This window comes from Rhinatrema bivittatum, chromosome 4 (genome assembly GCF_901001135.1).
Source record: "Rhinatrema bivittatum chromosome 4, aRhiBiv1.1, whole genome shotgun sequence".
Taxonomy (NCBI): domain Eukaryota; kingdom Metazoa; phylum Chordata; class Amphibia; order Gymnophiona; family Rhinatrematidae; genus Rhinatrema; species Rhinatrema bivittatum.
The window spans coordinates 258,387,061-258,410,123 of NC_042618.1; the positions used below are offsets into that span (position 1 = coordinate 258,387,061).

General features: G+C 40.7%; 1 protein-coding gene across 3 annotated transcripts in view; it reads left to right on the forward strand.

Annotated features, from left to right (window-relative positions):
• Positions 1-23,063, forward strand: part of KIAA0930 (KIAA0930 ortholog) — a 363,359-nt gene that overhangs the window by 326,308 nt on the left and 13,988 nt on the right. For all 3 annotated transcript variants that reach the window (XM_029600062.1, XM_029600060.1, XM_029600061.1), the window contains 2 exons: positions 3,046-3,211; positions 7,773-7,928. In XM_029600062.1, the coding sequence (XP_029455922.1) occupies positions 3,046-3,211; positions 7,773-7,928 (322 nt within the window). The remainder of the gene's footprint in view (positions 1-3,045; positions 3,212-7,772; positions 7,929-23,063) is intronic.

The window sequence follows — 23,063 nt, forward strand, 5'->3', positions numbered from 1 at the left end:
ATATATATAAAAAAAATAAATCAATCTCCCAGCATATGACTATTACATTGATATCCATAGTGGAGACTCAAGCAAGTAAGCAGACATCAGCATGGGACTTGGTTGAAGTTGTTGGACCTCATGGCATCAACCATACATGCTAGTCTCTTGGCATGTCTTCATATGAGGATAGGTTAATGGACCCTCAGAATGTAGTGGATACAAGCTACTCAGGATCTTCAAGACTGCATCTACATCTCTCAGCCGTACAAGGACTCCTTCTCCTGGTAACAGATCCATTCCAATCTGATCAGAGATGAAGTTTCTAAGTTCCTCCACTCCAAATTATCCTGACCATGGATATGTCCAACCTGGGATGGGGAGCCCATGTAGAGGGGCTGTGCACCCAAAGCCTTTGTTCAGCTCAGGAAAAGCATCATCAGATACATTTATTGGAGTTAATGGTGGTTCTGTACGCTCTGAAGGCTTTCAGAGATTGGTTGGTCAACAAAGTAATCCTTGTCCAGACAGATAATAAAGTAGCAATGTTTTATATCAACAAGCATGGAGGAACAGGATCATTCCTCCTGTGCTAGGAGAATGTCCATATGTGGGCCTGGGCCATTCTCAGGGAATGGTCCTAGAGTCACAAACCTGGCAGGCGAGGAGTATATCCTAGCAAACAAATCAAGTTGGGTTCTAGAGCCCCACAAATGATCCTTGGAATGGAGGTTAGTGAACTAGATATTCCACTAGTGGGGACTCCTATGATCTGTTTTCATCCCCTCAGAAGAGAAAAGTCTTGCTCTTCTGTTCCAGGAAAGGGAAAAACTAGCCTCTGATGTCTTCACCTTCAGTGGGAACCAGGGCTTGCTATATATAATTAACCTCCAGTTCTGCTCATTACAAAATCTTTGAATCTCCAAAGAGATTGGGGGACTATGATCCTCATAGCACTCTTTTGGCTGAGACAGATTTGGTTTCTGCTTCCAACAGAGATGTGCATCAGGAATCCAGTTAGGCCACAGAAGTCCCCAATTCTCATCACTCAAGATTGGGGGCTGTTGCAAGGTTCCAATATCAAGTCCTGTCTCTCACAGCCTGGATGTTGAGAGAGTATCCATGCAACCTCTAGATCTTTTGCATGATGTATCTTGCTGGCTTCAAGGAAGGACTCCACAAGTAAGTCCTATGTCTGAAGGGGAGGAGGTTTGCCTTGTGATGTGAGAAAAAGGCCCTAGATCCTTTTTCCTGTTCCATATAAAAGCTACCGTCTTCATCTTTGAGTCGGGCCTCAAGGCCAACTGAGTAAGAGTTCATCTTAGTCCAACTGGCACCTATCATTATCACACAGAAGGTGAACCCATCTCTGTACAGTCTTTGTGTCCAATTCATGTGGGGCTTTCTTCATATGAAGCCTCCCATCAAGCCTCCTGCTGTGTCTTGGGACTTCAGTGCGGTATTGACCCAGCTGATGAAAGCTTCCTTTCAGCCTCTGCATTTCCGTGAGCTGAAATACCTGATGTGGAAGTTAGTATTTTTGATGATAGTGATTTCAGCCTGCAAGAAGCTCCAGGTTCTAGTGACATATCCACCTTATACCAATTTTTTCATGATAGGGTGGTTCTGTGTACACATCGTGCCATCTTAATCAGTCAGTTGTCCTTCCAACATTCTTTTGCAGGTCACATGTCAACAAAAGTGAATAGGTGATGCACAGCGTGCACTGGAATAGAGCCTTGGGCTTTCACCTGGAGCAGATGGTAGCCATAGAAAGTCCATCCAGCTCTTTGTTTCTTTTGACACCAACAAACCTAGAATTGCCATTGTCAAATGTACACTATTGAAATGGCTAGCAGATTGAATCTTCTTCTGTTAAGCCCAGGTGGTCCTGACTCTGATGGCCATATCAAGGCTCATAGTACCAAAGCCATGGCAGTATAGGTGGCCCACCTAAGATCTGTCTCCATGGAGTAGATCTGCAAGGCAGAGATATAGATTTCTCTCCACGCATTCACATATTATTGTATGGACAGGAACTCCTGACATAACAGGGGGTTCGGCCAGTGTGTCCTAAGAAATCTCTTTGAAGTTTAGAATCCAACTCCATTCTTCCCTGGGCCTGTTATTTTTGTTTCAGGTTGCCACTATAAAACAAAATACTGAAATAGGGCTTTTTACCACCAAAAATAATTTTATTGCCTATTGGCACTGTTTTGGTTTTCTTCCTTTTTAAGTTTGGGGTAGTCTGTAGCTAACGATTCCCTACTTGTAAGAACCGCCATACTGCTTGTCCTTGGAGAAAGTAGTTTTTTGTTTTGTTGGTTTTTTTTACCTGTGACGGGTGTTCTCTGAGGACAGCAGAATAGCAGTCCTCATGAATCTTGCCCACTTCCCCTTGGAGTTGGCTTCTCCAAGTATAAGGTAAATTATAGACTGAAAGAGCCTCTACATGGACCTGTGGCAGTATGGTATGCTGTACATGAAAATGCTAGAAACTAAGATAAGTTCCATGCTGGGCTCCATCTGATGTCACCCACTTGTGAGGACTGACATGCCTCTGTCCTTGTAGAACATCTGTCAAAGGTAAGCAACTCTGCTTTGCTCCAAAGAGGTTTTTATTAAGAAATGTCTTATCTCAAACACATTGGAAGCCTCTGTGACAGGATTTCTCAAACCTATCGTGGTGACCTCACAGCCAGTCAAGTTTTTAGGATATCCACAATGAATATGCATGAGGGCTTCAGTGTATGCAAATTATATCTCATGCATATTCATTGTGGGTATCCTGAAAACTTGACAGGGGTCACCAGGGCAGGTTTGGGAATCTCTGATCTATGATGTTTACTCTTTATCACAAGGGAGTATGAATTTTAAATGCACCTACTCCTGTCCTAGCTTTGCTATAACTGTTTCTTTTTGTCTGCCATTATTTTTCACTCTGTTTTGACTGTCTTTGTGGTTTGTACCCTTCATATCCTGTACGGTCTAACCTTTATCCTTTTCTTATTACTGGGAAGGTGTTTTTGTCACTAAATACAAATACTGCATTATTTTCCCTCCCAGGTTACCTCCTTCAGTACTCCACCCACACCAGAACGCAACAATCGACCATCATTTTTCTCGCCATCTCTCAAGAGGAAAGTGCCCCGGAACAGAATAGCTGAAATGAAGAAATCTCATTCCGCAAACGACAGCGAGGAGTTCTTCAGAGACTGTGACGATGGTGGAGGTGAGAACATCCTGAAGTATAAAAAATGTGTATATATCTCTCAAAACAAATAGACAGCCAACATTTTACACATTTTATTTTTGTACTCACATATACCGGTAAATGTCCATTCCAAAATGTAAACCCATGCTACCTGATACAAATTCAATAAGTGTTAAGGTTTAATGTGTAATGTTCCACTGATGAAGCCAGGTAACAGGCAAAACTTAGGCCTATGTTGTGTAAAAGAAGGATAAAAGATAATATATGTGTGAGGCTAAAAGCGAATATGGTAGTTATAAATTTTGGGTGGCAATACTGAGGGTTTTCTTCTCAATTTTAGTGTGTGATATCTTGAGTATGAGTTTTTATCCGCAGTGTGTATGGTATATATGAAGTGTGAATGAATGATATAGAATGGATGCTTATATATGGGGGAGGGGGGGCACTGAAGTGCATGATGGTTACAAGTAAGTATTTTTCAATTTATAATATATGAATGAAATAATAAGGCAGTGTAAGAATAGGTTAGTGTTCTGTAAAGTAATATACTAAAAAAGGAACACCAACGGATTAAGTAACTAAACAAAGAGAATTTATGAAATAATATTAAATCATACAAACAATATGTATTACTATACAAAAATTAGTTTAACAATTTATAAAATGTTTATTAACAATGAAATTAAATATAATAAAAGACCTGAAATATTTATTAGAAAAATAGCACCTATAATGTGCTTATTTATGTTTAGAGCACAGTACTTTGGATTGGATCATTTTGTTTATTCAAACTTGCAAGATTCTGATTTGTCTTATCAAAGCGGCAGTGTTTCCAAGATGTCTGTGAAGGCACGAATGACAGCTCTTAATTAGCTATGTAAGTTCTTAAATACCATGAAGGCTAATCTGTAAATGTCTCCCCTCAACAAAGGGTCCTATGTTTCACCACAAGTGGAATTTGTCAGGAAAAGGAGATCCACAAGAGACAACTGGATCATTTAAGCTGAAAATAAAATATCCGTCTAAACAAAAAACGTATTGTTCATCTTAAAGAATTCAATAATCAAAAATTTAAAAATATTGATTTTAACCTACCCTTGGTAGCATTTTCAAATTTGATAGCGGATACTTTCTCATGGAGCATATTTGAATTATACCAATATTTTAAGGCAAATCTAAAAATAAACATTATGACGATGCTAAGTTTATCTGAGCCTCAAAGTTATAATGAAAATGAAAGAAAGAGGAAAGCTAACTCAATTGCACAGATCTTTGAAGAGCCTTCCTTCCTGTAGCATTTTTTTCAGGAAAACAATAACAAGGCTAAGCAAATCCAGTGCTGGCCTTTATTTGTACTTGTTAACAAGGGCAGCTGGATCCTGTAAGAATGACGCTAGAAAGTTGATGACGTCAGTAAGCATAGTGAGGATACTGCATATTATGTGCATATTATGTGGACGTCATGACGACCAGCCAGCGGCGACCCGATTAACGGCGCGATTCCACCAGGCATTTTTCCCCTTTGTGCTAACCTTTGTGCTCCTTCTAATATAATTATATTTATGTTTTTGTTAATAATTTAACTTTTATTAATGTTATTTAGCTTTTTGCTTTGTTTAAAATTATTTCATTATTGACATTTAAATGTATTAGACTAAGGAATTTTACTTCCTGCTTATTCTGTTTCATTGTAAACCGGTTTGATATGCATTTTATGCAGGAAAATCGGTATAAAAAAACTAAAAATAAATAAATAAATTATGCACAATTCAGAAGTGCTTCTTATATTTAAAGAGATGATTAGAAAAACCCATTTGTCCACAAACTTTCCAGTTATAAGAAAGCTTGCCACTCTCTGTTAAGGTTGAGAGCTGTTGGTTGCATGGTGTGTGAGGAATAAATATAGGAACTGTTCATGGCGTTGCAGCACTAAAGAGAGAGCACCTCCTTTTGGCTGTGTTATTTGCTAGATTACAAAGAAACAATCAGTTTTGGTGTGATTATGCTCTAGCCATTGTCTAACTAGAGGAGATTGAATTTTGGATGTTCTAATACAACTTTTATGTTCTCTATTTTTTTTTAAACTATTATTTTCAAACAAGTGTGACCAAGGTATATCTTATGACAAGGACAAATTATTACATAAATCGCCTGTGTTGTCACAGTCAACGTGGCCAAATAAAGTGTGGTGGATTGATAATGTGTGCATGTAAATTGACCAAAGTTTGCCGGTTTGTCTTTAAATTAATGGTGAGGTATTATATGTATTAACTTATCGTGGAGGTTAGAACCTCTAGTGCATGCAAACAAAGATGCATTAGCAAAAACATTATGGATTTGGAGTACATGCTAGCATTGTAAAACAATTCGCTGTATCAGACCTGATTTTTCTGAAAATGGAAATACACACATTATTCTGGCTATAGATCTAGAGCCTGTCTGCAATAGAAGGTCTCTGTTGGCATATAGTCCACACTTGTAGGCATGTTTGATCACTTTTGCAGAGTATCCTCTTGCCAAAAATTTTTCCCGCATGTAATTTGCTTGCACTTTGCAATCTGTGATGGAAGTGCATAATTGCCGCAGTCTGTGAAACTGTCCTGTAGGAATATTAGCTTGAAGGCTATAAGGATAATAACTATTATAAAGAAGCATAGTATTTCTGTCCGTTGATTAATCTGCCCTCATGTTTGTATATTAGAACGTCCAGAAACGATATCTGCCTACAGTGATGATGTATTGTGAAATATAGGTGAGGATTCTGTTCATTAATCTATGTAGAAAAAAGTAGATAAATGTTCTTCTGTTCCTGACCATATGAAAAAAAACGTAATCAATGAATCTAATCCACATGTAAATAAAATTTGTGTGGTGATGTATAAACGTAGGTTTGTTCAAACTGAGCTACGTACAAGTTTCTACTGAGGGGGCCATGGCCATACCTTTTATTTGTTTATAATAATGATTGTCAAAGACACAGATATTTTCTTTTATTGCTATGCTAGCCAGCTGAACAATGAATTCAGCATGATCTGGAGTGCAGTGGTGCATTATTAAAGTTTCTTGGATAACCAACAGTGCTTCATCTTGCGGAATGTTAGTGTAAAGTGATGTGATGTCTGCAGTAGCTAGTAACCATGGTTCTTCCCAAGAAGGGAGAGCCCTAAAGTATTTGTATGAAATGGGATATATATATATATCCTGGTGGTTCGTGGTATATCCAGCTGGTCAGAGACCTGCATCCAATTTCTGTTGTTGGCTTCTGCCACTCCTGTGTGTCCTAGGCAGATTTTCTGGATCCTGAATGAGAGCAGGGCTGCCCACTGCTCCTGGAGCAAGTCATGCTGGTAGACCAGTAAGCTACATTGAATGCAGAAGCATCTTGGCTACTGGACATCATACATAGATCTCTCTCAACCTGTTGATTCATTAGAGGATTAGAACCTGAAGAAGGATATAGGTTGCAGATGAAAATCACAGACAAATGGAAAATATAAAAGCTATTTGTAATATGTCTTCTACTTACCTAAATGTTCCTGAACTGTTGTATCTGTCAGTTTTTGAGGGTCACAAACAGTTGAATTTTCAGGCTAACCAAAATCTATTAGTTTACTGTAAACTAGTCTCTTTATGTAAATAAAATTCAACATCATTCATTGTGAATGTCATGAACACTAGACTTGATTGTGGTTCTCAGGGACTTGTCTGATATCCATGCTAATGCACAGCTTTATCACTTTTCCCCCCTTGAGAGAAACATTTCAGCCTAGCCCAGCAGAAATGTTGCTTTATAAACAGAATTTGAAAAAGGATCTAGAGATGCTACCTCCTTAGGAAAAACACTTACTTAAACTGAGGTGTGTATCATAATCAGAGGCATGAGCTGATTTTCTCATTAATGATTTTGGTTCATTGCTTACATGGGGTAATTGTGACTTCTAGCTTGATAGATTTGGGAGCCTGACCATAAAAAGAACTGGATTTCATTAGCATAGTATCATAGTAATGAAGGCAGACAAAAACCAAATGGTCCAACCAGCCTACCCAGCAAGCTTCTCATGGTAATATCTACCACGCTGCGTCTGTCACCCCCTAGTTTTCTCTTAAGGGTAGTCTGTGCAGTTACCCACAATCCTTATGATAAGGATAGAAATATTTACAATCAAAAACCAAGCAACTGTCAAACCCATTAAAAAAACAAACAAACAAACATTGAGTAACAGGTCTGTTGTGTCTCTGCATGCCCTCAGGCTTTGTGAGGCTGCACTACTTGTGAGTTTGGGGATATGTGTCTTGGTGCATAAAGGGGTGAGTTTCAGGATAGCAAGTACAGTGTGAGCAAAATGGTGATGGTAAAATGTGTATTACTGAAAACGTTAGGTTGTCAGTAAAAATCTGTAAGACTATTTGTCGTTAAAAATATTTTCCTGAGTTGGCAACCTCAAGACTACCCTGCCCTGAAGGCAGTGGTTGTCCTAGTTGGATGAGAGACTGGTGCATTTATAAGTATGTAGGACATGAATTTCTAGATTTTCTTGGGAGCAGTTTACCCTGGATTGCCTACCTTCTTTTCTGACAGATATGCACAATGCAACAAACCTGCGGTCTCGTTCTTTGTCTGGAACTGGGAGGTCTCTGGTGGGCTCGTGGCTGAAGCTGAACAGGACGGAAGAGAATTTTCTACTCTATGCACACTTAACCTATGTCACTTTGCCACTACATCGCATCTTATCAGGTAAAACCTGTTGGGCTCTTTGGTGCATGCTCACTTGGGAGGTTTTGTGCTTTGTCAGTAATTTTCTTGTTAAATGTATTTTGGACTTTGGGGTACAGTTTGGAAGCAGGCAATGACCTGCATTAAGTCCATGGAATGTGGTTTATTTTCATTTATAAAATGTTCATGGGGAAACCTCCATTGGTAGAAATATGGTACAGTTCAGCTATTTTTATCTATTGTCATATATTTCAAAGTTTTAACTAGGTGTTGAGTGGCTGAAAGCACTCTTCTGCTTGACTCTCACCTCCACTTGTTAATTTTATACTGTTAATACCAACAATTAACATACAGGCCGATACAGAACGGTGCGCTCGGCTGAGCACACCGTTTGGCCCCCGTTTGACCGCGCGTTTTACATCGCTATTATTACCCCTTATACTGTAAGGGATAATAGCGCATGGAAAACGCGTAGCCAACCCCCCTGAAACTAATAGCGCTCATCACATGCATATGCATATTGATGAGCCTATTAGTCACCCGAAATACAGAAAGTAAAATGTGCGGCCAAGCCGCACATTTTACTCTCAGAAATTAACGCCTGCCCAAAGGCAGGTGTTAATTTCAGACTGCACTGGCTAAGTGTACAGAAAAGCAGAAAAAACTGCTTTTAAGTACACCCTCCAGCTAAATATCATAGCGATATTAAGTCAGAGGCCCCAAAAATTTAAAAAACCAAAACATCAAAAAATAAATAAATCTGCCCACCGGCCCACGGGTTGGAAAATGGACACTCAATTTTGCCGGCATCTGTTTTCCGAACTGTGGCTGTCAGCGAGTTCGACAATCGACGTCGGTAAAATTAAGCGTCGGTTGTCGGACCCGCTGACTGCTGCCGCCTCCTTATTAGCGTGGGCCCTAATTTGAATACAAAATTGCGCGTCGGGAGAGCGGGTACTCGTCTTGGAGCGCCTGCTCTCCCACAGATTTTTCTGAATCTGCCTTATAGCTAGCAAAGAAGTAAGCACTTGTAACAGGCACATGACTTAAATACCAGTCCTAGTCCATTCAGTAGAAACAGTATTGTAGGAAAAATTTAAGGCTGCAACACAGAGTAAAAACAGAATCTCAAAATGCTGACAGAACATTCTGTGCAAAAAATTGTCTAATTCACTGGGGCAAAGTCTGCCCAGGTATCACTGTCTCACAGATAGGTGCATTAGTTCATTTGAAAAGAATTAATTTTGAAAAAATTGCTACTTGTAATATTGTGCTATTCTTTATCAGGGATAGGATACCTACATATTGTGATTGTTATGCTATAATGTAATCTAACAAGTTAATTTTCAAAGGAGTTAGGTGCATAAAATTAGCATATATGCACGTAAGTAACTTGTATTTGCATACATGCTACTTTATAAATATCAAAAGTACGCATGTATTTTTGGTTTTACACACGCATTTACCGGCACAAAAATGGGGCAGTCTAGGGTATTCCTGGGGGTGGGGGGTGGAGAAGAGGTGTGCACATAAGTTGCTATTTTATAAAATATTTACAAGAATACATTAGGCAGTTTATCCTGATAATTAACTAGCACAATTGATGTCAAACTCATCTGTTGACTGCCATTTTTGGGTAAGAGGTCTGAGTGAACTGAGGGGGGAGCTCAAGGTGAAATAGTAGGAGGGACTCGATGAACTGGAGATGGACTGGGTGAACTGGTGGAAGTATAGCAAACTGGTGATTTCAAGTATGCAAGCAGATACCTATTTCCATGTGTAAATTAGGGTTTCTTAGCATCAGGAGATCAATCCAGCACCAGTGGGTTATGTGCCTCTACCAGGAGATGGAGACGGAGCAAAGCTGACATCATAGGATATATAACCCTGCAGTGACATCAGCCCGCTAGTATTCTTTTTCTCCAGCAGATGGTGAACCTGCATCTCCCTACTGGGGTTTGCTTAAAGTTTTCAGAAGGAGAAAAGAAGAAGAAAAATTAATTCGCCCTGCTCTCCTGTGGTGCTACCATATGGTTCCTCCCTCAGATGAGAATTCCTGAGGTGAAATATATTGGATTTTCCCTCAGATGAGTGCCCTGGTCCAGTAGCTGGTTTTCAGCCGGCGTGGACTTAGCTATAAAAGACAGCTGAAAGGCAAGCACATGAAGGAAGCTGAGCATGGGTGTGACATTATATTCCCTCTCCTCCCACAGCTGGAAACAGATTCTGTACTCAGCCAGGACAGGCTGAGCTCAGGTAAAGCAAAAAGAAAAAAAACAGAAAACAGAGAAGGAGGGGTTTTTTTTGTAGGGATTCCTCCTTCCTCCAGGCTCTTTGCTTGGAGACCAAATTGATAAAGGGAATGGAACAGCTCCCCTATGAGGAAAGGCTGAAGAGGTTAGGGCTGTTTAGCTTGGAGAAGAGACGGCTGAAGGGAGATATGATAGAGGTCTTTAAAATCATGAGATGTCTAGAACAGGTAAATGTGAATTGGTTATTTACTCTTTTGGATAATAGAAGGAATAGGGGCACTACATGAAGTTAGCATGTGGCACATTTAAAACTAATCGGAGAAAGTTCTTTTTCACTCAACTCACAATTAAGCTCTGGAATTTACCAGAGGATATGGTTAGCATAGCTGGGTTTAAAAAAGGTTTGGATAAGTTCATGGAGGAGAAGTCCATTAACTACTATTAATCAAGTTGTCTTAAAGAACAGGCATTGCTATTACTGGCATCAGTAGCATGGGATCTACTTAATGTTTGGGTACTTGCCAGGTACTTGGGGCCTGGATTGGCCACTGTTGGAAACAGGATGCTCGGTTTGATGGACCCTTGGTCTGACCCAGTATGGCAATTTAATATGAACCAATGTTTATTCCTGCCTCCGAGGGAGTTTAGGGAATGTGGGCAGCCTGGCGGGTTGAATAGCTCTTTTGGATTAGGGCCCACTTTTAGACTTGTCTCTGTATGCTGTGTTAGGCCTCAGCAGCATTTTTGCCATTTTCCTATGCATTAGGCTGCCCTCTTCAGTGCGAGTGCATCCTGCTGTGTATCCAGTTGTGCACCCAGTTTTTGGATGCTTAGTTGGATGCCTGCTTGGGTATCCCCATTGATAGCGGCATCTAATTGAGGTGTGCACTTACCGATACATACAATCTGAGTGGCTTTTGGGGAGCTCAGTTTTTGAGCACTCATCAAGGCACAGAGTTGTATGCTTAAATTTTGGATGCCTATTTTTTGCAGCACGAATACAGCTGGACGCATACATTTCAGTTGTCTGTTAAGTGAACTGACAGACTGGAGACTGTAGCTAAGAAACTGAAGCGCCTTACCCTCTGTGCTGCATGTCATATTCGAACTTTTCAGCCTGGCATTCCCTCTAACTTGTGCCAGCACTGCTTGGAGGCTCAGGAAGAATTGCCTTCATCTGATTTTACTAAGCCCAGTTCTTCCCAGCCTGATGCGGGCTGGGTCAGAAGGGGCGCCTGACCTTGGAACTCTCTTAACTGGTTCATCAGCGGGGGGAGGTAGTGCACAGGACAGGTGCCTCCTGGTTTTGATATGGATCCTTCTGCCTTGTCTTGGGTAGAATTTTTTCAAGGATTTTGCAATCTTTCAGGCATAGTCCTCTGCCTCGACCAGTCTTGCCAGGTCAGAGTTGCAGGTGGTGACCTCCCTCACGCCTGGTACTGCGATTAAGCATCGAAGTACACAGAGATCAGTGACCGTTCTTCCTGATAGGGACTCAGATGATGAAGCCATCCCTGGAGGATGGGGAAATTTCTCCTGGATTGGAACTATAGGATTAGGTTGTGGTTCTTTCATAGAGACTCGTATGCTGAGCAGGAGCGCATGGTCTTTGGACTCCAGATATTCCTGAATCACTAGCCTTCTAGAACTTGCTAAATGAGCTACCTATTAATCTTTACTGGCTTACATTAATACTTTTAGTTTTTATTTCAAATACCTATTAAAAAAATAATCTGTGCTAGAGACTAAATTTTACCTTACTTTATTTATATGATTTTAGGGAATTAGTGATAGTTTTAAAAAGTCCTTCATTCAATGCAACAATTGTGGGGCTTATTTCCTAAGGCCAATCATTTGGAGAATCAAAGGCTGTCCCTTTTGCCTTTAGCTATCTGCAATTAAAAAGGAGCTGGCAGACCTGGAGGAGCTGAGGCAGACAGAGAGGTATATAGATGAGACCTTCAGGGACATAGTAGCCACCTCCCAACTTCAGACTGGCAGCCCTGGTGCTGCCTTGGAGGAAGGTCTCATGATCGGAGAGCATCAACATGGTGCAGCAGGAAAGGATCTTGTAGCAAAAACCTGCTCTCCAGGTGGTGCATTGACCTTTCGCACTGAGGATGTCTCTCCAAGGCCTACTGCCCAGGAGGGAAGGGGTTAGGTCGGCCGTCATAGTTGGTGATTCGATTATTAGGAATGTAGACAGCCAGGTGACTGGTGGGCATGAGGATTGCCTGGTAACATGCCTACCTGGTGCGAAGGTGACGGACCTCACGCGTCACCTAGATAGGATTTTAGACAGTGCTGGGGAGGAGCCGGCTGTTGTGGTACACGTGGGCACCAACGACATAGGAAAATGTGGGAGGGAGGTTCTGGAAGCCAAATTTAGGCTCTTAGGTAGAAAGCTTAAATCCAGAACCTCCAGGGTAGCAATCTCTGAAATGCTCCCTGTTCCACGCGCAGGTCCCTACAGGCAGGCAGAGCTCCAGAGTCTCAATGCATGGATGAGATGATGGTGCAAGGAAGAGGGATTCAGTTTTGTAGGGAACTGGGGAACCTTTTGGGGAAGGGGGAGTCTCTTCCGAAGGGATGGGCTCCACCTTAACCAGGGTGGAACCAGACTGCTGGCACTAACCTTTAAAAAGGAGATAGAACAGCTTTTAAACTAGAACAAAGGGGAAAGCCGATAGTCGCTCAGCAGCGCATGGTTCGGAGGGAGATATCTTCAAAAGATACTACGGTAATGATGCATTAGAATTAGGGCATCTCAACAGTGAGGTTCTAATAATAAGAAAAGTAGTCCAAGTGCCTGTAACTAAAAACTCACCTGAGCTAAAAAGTTCTAACTTAGCCCTATCAATTAAAAACAGAATGAAAATACAAACAAAAAACAAACTTTGAAATGTTTGTATGCTAATGCCAGAAATCTAAGAAGTAAGATGGGAGAATTAGAATGTATAGCAGTGAATGGTGATCAAAATATATAAATGGATAACACCCCAGTGAATTTTAAATTTTGCAAATTATTAAATTATTAATAATAGTTCTCTGCTCGCAACCAAGTCTTTGTTTAAATAACCACTAAAAAAATTTTTTGAAAGGTCAACTGCAATGTGTAATGAAACACTTGCAAGCTGCCTAGATTGCTGAGACCGCAAAAATTTTTAGACAAGTAGAGGAAGGGTTTCATATATGAAACCTTTATATGAAACCTTTATATGAAACCCTTCCTCTACTTGTCTAAAAATTTTTGCGGTCTCAGCAATCTAGGCAGCTTGCAAGTGTTTCATTACACATTGCAGTTGACCTTTCAAAAAAAATTTTTAGTGGTTATTTAAACAAAGACTTGGTTGCGAGCAGAGAACTGTTGTTAATAATTTAATAATTTGCAAAATTTAAAATTCACTGGGGTGTTATCCATTTATATATTTTGATTATCACATGACCAATTCCCCAGAACATTTTGGTGCTGTTTTGAAATTTTTGATAGCAGTGAATGGTGACATAAACTTAATTGGAATCTCAGAGACATGTTGGAAGCAGGACAACCAAGGGGACAGTGCTATACTGGGGTACAAATGATATCGCAATGACAGAGAGGAGCACCCGGGAGGCGGTGTAGCGCTTTAGGTCCAGGATGGCATAGAGTCAACAGGATAAACATCCTGCATGAGACTAAATGCACAATCAAATCTTTATGGATAGAAATCTGTTGTGTGTTGGGGAAGACTATCGTGATAGGAGTATACTACTGTCCACCTAGTCAAGATGGTGCGACGGACAGTGAAATGCTAAGAGAAATTAGGGAAGCTAACGGTGGTGGGGCTGCTTGGCAGTAGTGATCATAATATGATCACATTTGAATTAATGACTGGAAGGGGGACAGTAAGCAAATCCACGGCTCTCGTGTTAAACTTTCAAAAGGGAAACTTTGATAAAATGAGAAAAATTGTTAGAAAAAAACTGAAAGGAGCAGCTACAAAGGTAAAAGGTGCGCAAGAGGTGTAGTCATTGTTAAAAAATACCATCCTAGAAGCACAGTCCAGATGTATTCCACGCATTAAAAAAGGTGGAAAGAAGACAAAATGATTACCGGCATGGATAAAAGGGGAGGTGAAAGAAGCTATTTTAGCCAAAAGATAATCATTCAAAAATTGTAAGAAGGATCCAGCAGAAGAAAATAGGATAACGCATAAATGTTGGCAAGTTAAATGTAAGACATTGATAAGACAGCCTAAGAGAAAATTTGAAAAGAAGTTGGCCGTAGAGGCAAAAACTCACAGTAAAAACGTTTTTTAAATATATCTGAAGCAGAAAGTCAGTGAGGGAGTCGGTTGGACCGTTAGATGAAAAGGGTCACTTAGAGAAGATAAGGCCATCGCGGAAAGATTAAATGATTTCTTTGCTTCGGTGTTTACTAAAGAGGATGTTGGGGAGGTACCCGTATTGGAGAAGGTTTTCATGGGTAATGATTCAGATGGACTGAACCAAATCACAGTGGACTTAGAAAATGTGGTAGGCCTGCTTGACAAACTGAAGAGTAGTAAATCACCTGGACCGCATGGTATACACCCCAGAATTCTGAAGGAACTCAAAAATGGAATTTCAGAGTTATTAGTAAAAATATTTTAACCCATCATTAAAATCATCCATTGTACCTGAAGACTGGAGGGTGGCTAATGTAACCCCAATATTTTAAAAGGGCTCCAGGGGAGATCCTGGAAACTACAGACCAGTTAGCCTGACTTCAGTGCCAGGAAACATAGTGGAAAGTGCTCTAAATATCAAAATCACAGAACATATATAAAGACATGGTTTGATGGAACAAAGTCAGCATGGCTTTACCCAAGTCGTGCCTCACAAATCTGCTTCACTTTTTTGAAGGAGTTAATAAACATGTAGATAAAGGTGAACCGGAAGAGGTAGTGTATTTGGATTTTCAGAATGCGTTTGACAAAGTTCCTCATGAGAGGCTTCTAGGAAAAGTAAAACGTTATGGGATAGGTGGTGATGTCCTTTCGTGGATTACAAACTGGCTAAAAAACAGGAAACAGAGATTAGGATTAAATGGACAATTTTTTCAGTGGAACAGAGTGGGCAGCGGAGTGCCTCAGGGATCTGTATTGGGACCCATACTTTTCAATATATTCATAAATGATCTGGAAAGAAATACGACGAGTGAGGTAATCAAATTTGCAGATGATACAAAATTGTTCAGAGTAGTTAAATCACAAGCAGATTGTGATAAATTGCAGGAATGTTGCACCCGTTGGTCGCAGATGACTGCAACCTCTGTTGCTCACCTCCTTTTTCCCTGCACCAGCGATTCTCGGAAGAATGGCGGCCTCTGCTTGTAAATGCCACCTTCCTTGGCGTTCCTGGGACAGCGTGGGCGATCCTCTCCACCATCTTGAATTGGGGATTACCTGGGGCACGCGCATGTGCGCCCAGCCCTCTCTTATACATGTCATGGCGGGAACCTCGGGGGCGTCCCCTCCGCATGATGTCACCCGCCAGTGTATTTAAGCTATCTGGCCTTCCTACGAGTTAGCAAGGACTTCCTTCATGCTGAATTCCACCCCACTTGGGACCGCTTCGCTATCGCTACTCTGTACTTGTTCCTGACTCTGGGACTTGAATGCCTCAGGTACCCGCACCTCGGGGGCCTTGTCCCACAGTGGCCAATCCAGGCCATAAGAACCTGGCAAGTACCCAAAAACTAAGTCTATTCCATGTTACTGTTGCTAGTAATAGCAGTGGCCAATTTCAAAATCAACTTAATAGCAGGTAATGGACTTCTCCTCCAAGAACTTATCCAATCCTTTTTTTAACCCAGCTACACTAACTGCACTAACCACATCCTCTGGCAACAAATTCCAGAGTTAAACCTGGAGAATTCCTCCCTTAGATGAATCTTAAGAACATAAGAACATGCCATACTGAGTCAGACCAAGGGTCCATCAAGCCATTTGTCTGGAGCAGGAAGGGAGGATGCTAAGTGAGAAACTCAGATCATATATTATCAAACATTTAAACTAAAGAATGGGGGTGGCAGGAATGACCAATGAAATTGACATGTCACCCCCCCCCCCCCCAAGCAATGCAGGAAGTGGGAGGAGAAAATAACAAACTTATTCAGCTCAAAAAAGCAGAAAAGGTGTCTAGGTGGTGCAACAAATCAAGAGAGAAAAATTGGAAAGCGATGACTACAAATGCTCACAGTCTGGGCAATAAAATCCCAGACCTGCAGGCCCTAATCATAGAGGCGAACTTGGACATTGTTGCTGTCACGGAAACGTGGTTCACGGATTCTCATGATTGGGATATGGCCATACTGGGCAATTACTTGTTAAGGAAGGACAGAGAAGTCAGAAAAGGGGGAGGAGTAGCTCTTTATGACAAAAGCAATATCCAAACAACTTAACTGCAAGGAATGTGTGGTGGAGAAGCATTATGGGCCATCCTAAAATAAACAATGCCAAAAAGTGCACAAAAACTTCACTTGGACTAGTATTTTAAATGAGAAATGTTGTTTTTTTATTGCTTCTTAAACAGTGTCTCCTGAATTATTGATATCACATATCAGTATTTCTAAACAGCAGTCCCCGACACGGACCCGTGTTTCGCCTGTACGGCTGCTTCGGGGGGATTTTTTATAACAATCTGTGAATAAGAGAAATTAAGTATATAGCCAAGTGCATAAAGGAGAACCGATAACAGACACAAGTTATTCAAAGTCACATACCTGTGTATCAAGATGTATTGTACATGGTTCAGGAGCACGAAGTGCCGATGTGAATCACTGAATTTAAAGCCCAGAATAGTCATTTTGGCGCGAAACCGAGCTTGTCACAGTGATGACTAATTAATGGATTACCCAACAGCCAACACTTCTATAACATCACTTACATTTTAGATAAAATAATGCCACTCGAGTTCAGCATTCAATCCTTTGGGAACTACTGTGTCCAAAATATATATCCATTGCTGTTCTCTTTTAATTAGCGTTGTAGAAATATCACCACCCCTTCCCGGGATCGAGACCACGTCTAAAATAAAAAATTGTAGTTCCTCCACTGAATGTGATGCCTCTAACCAATGCACCACCAAAGGGGCGTTCTCTCTGCCTGTCTTAATGTTAGATTTGTGCTCTATAATCCGTGTTTTGATTTTACGAGATGTTTTCCCCACGTACAGTTTATTGCATGGACATGATATCACATTAACTACACCCTGAGAATCACAATTTGAAATAGCATGAAGTGTATAAATCTTCTTAGTCACGGGGTGAGTGAATTCAGATAAGTCCAGAGAATGTTTACAAACTGAACAGTGTCCACATGGTTTATGGCGACCACTGTCACGGGTGTATGTTTGTTGTGTGAATTCTGAGTGTATAATACTATCTCTCATATTCCTGCCTCGTCGGAATGTAAAACGAAGGGGACTCGGTAAATAAGACTCAAGGGATAACGCTGTCCAATGGGTACGAATAATTTTGGAAACTCATGACTTACAGTAGAAAAGGGTAAGATGCAATTAGCCATTGGGGTTGTATCCTTAATTTTTGGAAGAAAAAGTAAATCCCTATTAATATATAGGGCTCGTTTATACGCTCTTTTCAGAAGTTTAAAAGGATATCCCCTCTCTGAAAATCTAGATAACATTTGTTGTGCTTGTATGACAAATTCAGCCTTAGTGGAACATAACCGTCGCAGACTTAAAAACTGTCCGGTAGGTATATTATTTTTAAGGTGATGCGGATGAAAACTGTCATATGCCAGTAAAGTATTACGGTCTGTCTCCTTGCGAAAGATGGTGGTATGGAATTTCTGATCTTGGCATGAGATAAGTATGTCCAAAAACGGTACTTGAAAATGATCAATAAAGAAATTGAACTGCAGATTAAAGTTCAATTGATTAAGCCAGTCCATAAACATAAAGAACTGTATATCAGTACCACGCCATATCATTAGAATATCATCAATATATCTGAACCAACATACTATCAATGATTGCCACTCTGATGTGTAAATGTAACGTTCTTCAAATTCAGCGACATACAAGCATGCTAGGCTGGGGGCCAAAGCTGCCCCCATTGCTGTCCCTTTAATCTGTTGATAGTATGTGTCTTCAAATTTAAAGTAGTTTTGAGTGAGTGCTATCCTTGCTAATTGAATCAAAAACTCTATAGGAACCCGTGTGTGTGTAGTCCTAGTGTTGAGTGTTTTCTCAACTACTAGCAGTGCTTCTTCCTGTGGGATATTCGTATATAGGGCTGTAATGTCTAATGTGGCCAACCAACAACAATCCTCATCCTCTAGGGTGATGTTTGATAATAAAGTAATCAAATGAGATGAGTCTCTCACATAAGATTTAATCCGTGGTACTATGGGTTTTAAAAAAATATCCACAAATTTGGATAATGGTTCAAGAACAGAACCTATACCAGCCACTATAGGGCGGCCAGGAGGATTCACCAAAGTTTTATGAATTTTGGGAACAATGTAAAATACTGGAGTGATGGGGTGTTCTGCTATTAGGAATTGTGATTGCCACGCCAACGCTATCAACCACCGGCACAGCCAACCATGAGAGTCACCAGGTCCAACCGTCAACATCAAGATCCGTGGAAACAATAAAGAACAATATAGTGTTTAATTTGTCATCAAGGTGTCTTACGGACATTGAGATAAATACTTTGGGAAAGGGGTTATCATATGTTCCCACCGTGTTACCAAATTCATTTGATATCCAGGTACACCTATATAGATTTTTTAGGTCTTTAAAAATTAAAACATTTTTTCTAGATTCACCTGTAGGACAGGACATGTCTTTAGCCTATCCAAAATCGAGATGGATTCCTCCGGGTCCTTATGACCCGGCTTTAGTAATGTTTGAAAGGCTAGTACGATCTGATGTAACCACGCTGCTTCAATCCAGGAGATATACATACTTTAATTTATCTAAGGCAGAGAATCAGGCTCTTACTTCTTTGAGACAGGACCCTGCAATCATAATAAAACCAGCAGATAAGGGGGGAGGGATGGTAATTCTTAATACCAATGATTATCGAATGGAAGTCATACTCCAATTGAGTGACAGCTTGTTTTATAGACCATTACCTGAAGATCCCATTAAAGATTTACAAAGTAACATTAAGGCACTAGTGCAGGAAGCAGTTGACCGCAACATTATTACACACAAAGAATCACAATTCTTAATAGCAGAACACCCCATCACTCCAGTATTTTACATTGTTCCCAAAATTCATAAAACTTTGGTGAATCCTCCTGGCCGCCCTATAGTGGCCGGTATAGGTTCTGTTCTTGAACCATTATCCAAATTTGTGGATATTTTTTTAAAACCCATAGTACCACGGATTAAATCTTATGTGAGAGACTCATCTCATTTGATTACTTTATTATCAAACATCACCCTAGAGGATGAGGATTGTTGTTGGTTGGCCACATTAGACATTACAGCCCTATATACGAATATCCCACAGGAAGAAGCACTGCTAGTAGTTGAGAAAACACTCAACACTAGGACTACACACACACGGGTTCCTACAGAGTTTTTGATTCAATTAGCAAGGATAGCACTCACTCAAAACTACTTTAAATTTGAAGACACATACTATCAACAGATTAAAGGGGCAGCAATGGCCCCCAGCCTAGCATGCTTGTATGTCGCTGAATTTGAAGAACGTTACATTTACACATCAGAGTGGCAATCATTGATAGTATGTTGGTTCAGATATATTGATGATATTCTAATGATATGGCGTGGTACTGATATACAGTTCTTTATGTTTATGGACTGGCTTAATCAATTGAACTTTAATCTGCAGTTCAATTTCTTTATTGATCATTTTCAAGTACCGTTTTTGGACATACTTATCTCATGCCAAGATCAGAAATTCCATACCACCATCTTTCGCAAGGAGACAGACCGTAAAACTTTACTGCCATATGACAGTTTTCATCCGCATCACCTTAAAAATAATATACCTACCGGCCAGTTTTTAAGACTGCGACGGTTATGTTCCACTAAAGCTGAATTTGTCATACAAGCACAACAAATGTTTTCTAGATTTTCAGAGAGGGGATATCCTTTTAAACTTTTGAAAAGAGCGTATAAACGAGCCCTATATATTAATAGGGATTTATTTTTTCTTCCAAAAATTAAGGATACAACCCCAATGGCTAATTGCATCTTACCCTTTTCTACTATAAGTCATGAGGTTTCCAAAATTATTCGTACCCATTGGACAGCGTTATCCCTTGAGTCTTATTTACAGAGTCCCCTTCGTTTTACATTCCGATGAGGCAGGAATATGAGAGAGAGTATTATACACTCAGAATTCACACAACAAACATACACCCGTGACAGTGGTCGCCATAAACCATGTGGTCACTGTTCAGTTTGTAAACATTCTCTGGACTTATCTGAATTCACTCACCCCGTGACTAAGAAGATTTATACACTTCATGCTATTTCAAATTGTGATTCTCAGGGTGTAGTTTGTGATATCTTGTCCATGCAATAAACTGTACGTGGGGAAAACATCTCGTAAAATCAAAACATGGATTATAGAGCACAAATCTAACATTAAGACAGGCAGAGAGAACGCCCCTTTGGTGGTGCATTGGTTAGAGGCATCACATTCAGTGGAGGAACTACAATTTTTTATTTTAAACGTGGTCTCGATCCCGGGAAGGGGTGGTGATTTTTCTACAACGCTAATTAAAAGAGAACAGCAATGGATATATATTTTGGACACAGTAGTTCCCATAGGATTGAATGCTGAACTCGAGTGGCATTATTTTAGCTAAAATGTAAGTGATGTTATAGAAGTGTTGGCTGTTGGGTAATCCATTAATTAGTCATCACTGTGACAAGCGTGGTTTCGCGCCAAAATGACTATCCTGGGCTTTAAATTCAGTGATTCACATCGGCACTTTGTGCTCCTGAACCATGTACAATACATCTTGATACACAGGTATGTGACTTTGAATAACTTGTGTCTGTTATCGGTTCTCCTTTATGCACTTGGCTATATACTTAATTTCTCTTATTCACAGATTGTTATAAAAAATCCCCCCGAAGCAGCCGTACAGGCGAAACACGGGTCCGTGTCGGGGACTGCTGTTTAGAAATACTGATATGTGATATCAATAATTCAGGAGACACCGTTTAAGAAGCAATAAAAAAAAACATTTCTCATTTAAAATACTAGTCCAAGTGAAGTTTTTGTGCACTTTTTGGCATTGTTTATCTACATAGTAGAGTGCACCAACGCTCCGGTGTTTATCTGGAACCATCCTAAAATAAAAAAAATGATGTTGCATCCATTTTTACTGGAGTAGTTTACAGGCTTCTGTCTCAAACGGAAGACCTAGACAGAGATCTGGTCAAAGACATACATAGGTGGGAAAGAAGGGAGAAGAGTTGATTGGTGATTTTAATCTGCTGGATGTAGATTGGAGAATCCCTTCAACAGAATCTACCAGAAGCAGAGAGATAGTGGATGCCCTGCAAGGGGCTCTATTCAAGCAAATGGTAATGGAACCAACGAGGGAAGATGTGATACTTGACTTAGTGCTAACTAATGGGGATAATGTCTCTAAAGTCTGGGTGGGTGCCCACCTCAGCACTAGTGATAATAAACAATATGGTTTGATATTACAAATAGGAAGCAGAGAAGTCCCACACAGACCCGGTTTTTGAATTTCAAAAATATAGACTATCAAAATGGGGATGAACTTGGAGGTAGAACTAGAAGACTGGGAGAAAATGGGAGAGGTGGAACAGTGGGCCAAACTAAAAGTAGTAAATACAAAGGCAACACATCTATATGTAAGAAAAGAAAAGTAAGAGAAATAAGAACCCAATCTGGTTCTCAAAGGAGGTGGCTGATAAAATAAAAGAAAAAGAACAGCATTCAGGAAATATAAAGGATCCCAAAATGAAGAATACAGGGAAGAATATTGGGTGAAACTGTGAAACAAAGAAGGAAATCAAGAAAGCTAAAAGTCTGGTGGATGAAAGGATTGGCAAAGAGGTAAAGAGAAGTGACAAAACATTTTTCAGATAGAGAAAGGAGAAAAGTCTGAAATGGTACAGTGAAATTGAAAGGTGATGATCAATGTGTGGAGAAAGATGAAGAAACAGCAGAAATATTAAACAAATACTTCAGTTTGTTCACTAAGGGGTAGATTTTCAAAGGGTTACACGCGTATCCCCGAAAACCTGCCCCTGCCGAGCCTATTTTGCATAGGCTCTGTGCCGCGCGCAAGCCTCGGGATGCACGCATGTCCCGGGCCTTGAAAAAGGGGTGGGAAGGGGGCGGGGTTTTGGCACTGATCCGGGGGCGGGACCGAGGCCTCCGGCACAGCGGCCGTGCTGGAATCGAAAACAAAGGTAGGGGGGATTTAGGTAGGGCTGGGGGGCGGGTTAGATAAGGAGGGGTGAGTGGAGGGAATGGGGAAAGCCATCGGGGCTCCCCTAGGGCTCGGCGCGTGCAAGGTGCACAAGTGTGCACTCCCTTGCGCGCGCCGAACCTGGATTTTATAACATGCGCACGGCTGCGCGCACATATTATAACATTGGGCGTAGATTTGTGCATGCTGGGTTGCGCGCACAAAACTACGCCCATGCATAGGTTTGAATATCTGGCCCATTAGTAGACCCTGGAGAAGGACCGTTGCTGGTTGGCAAGATCAGAGTTGGAGATGGGGTAGATGAAACTCCATTTACAGAACAGAATGTATGGGAAGAGCTAGTAAAACTGAAGGTGAACGCCGCCATGGGGTCAGATGAGGTTCATCCCAGGATACTGAGGGAGCTCAGAGATGTGCTGGTGGGTCCACTGCGTGACCTGTTCAATAAATCCCTGGAA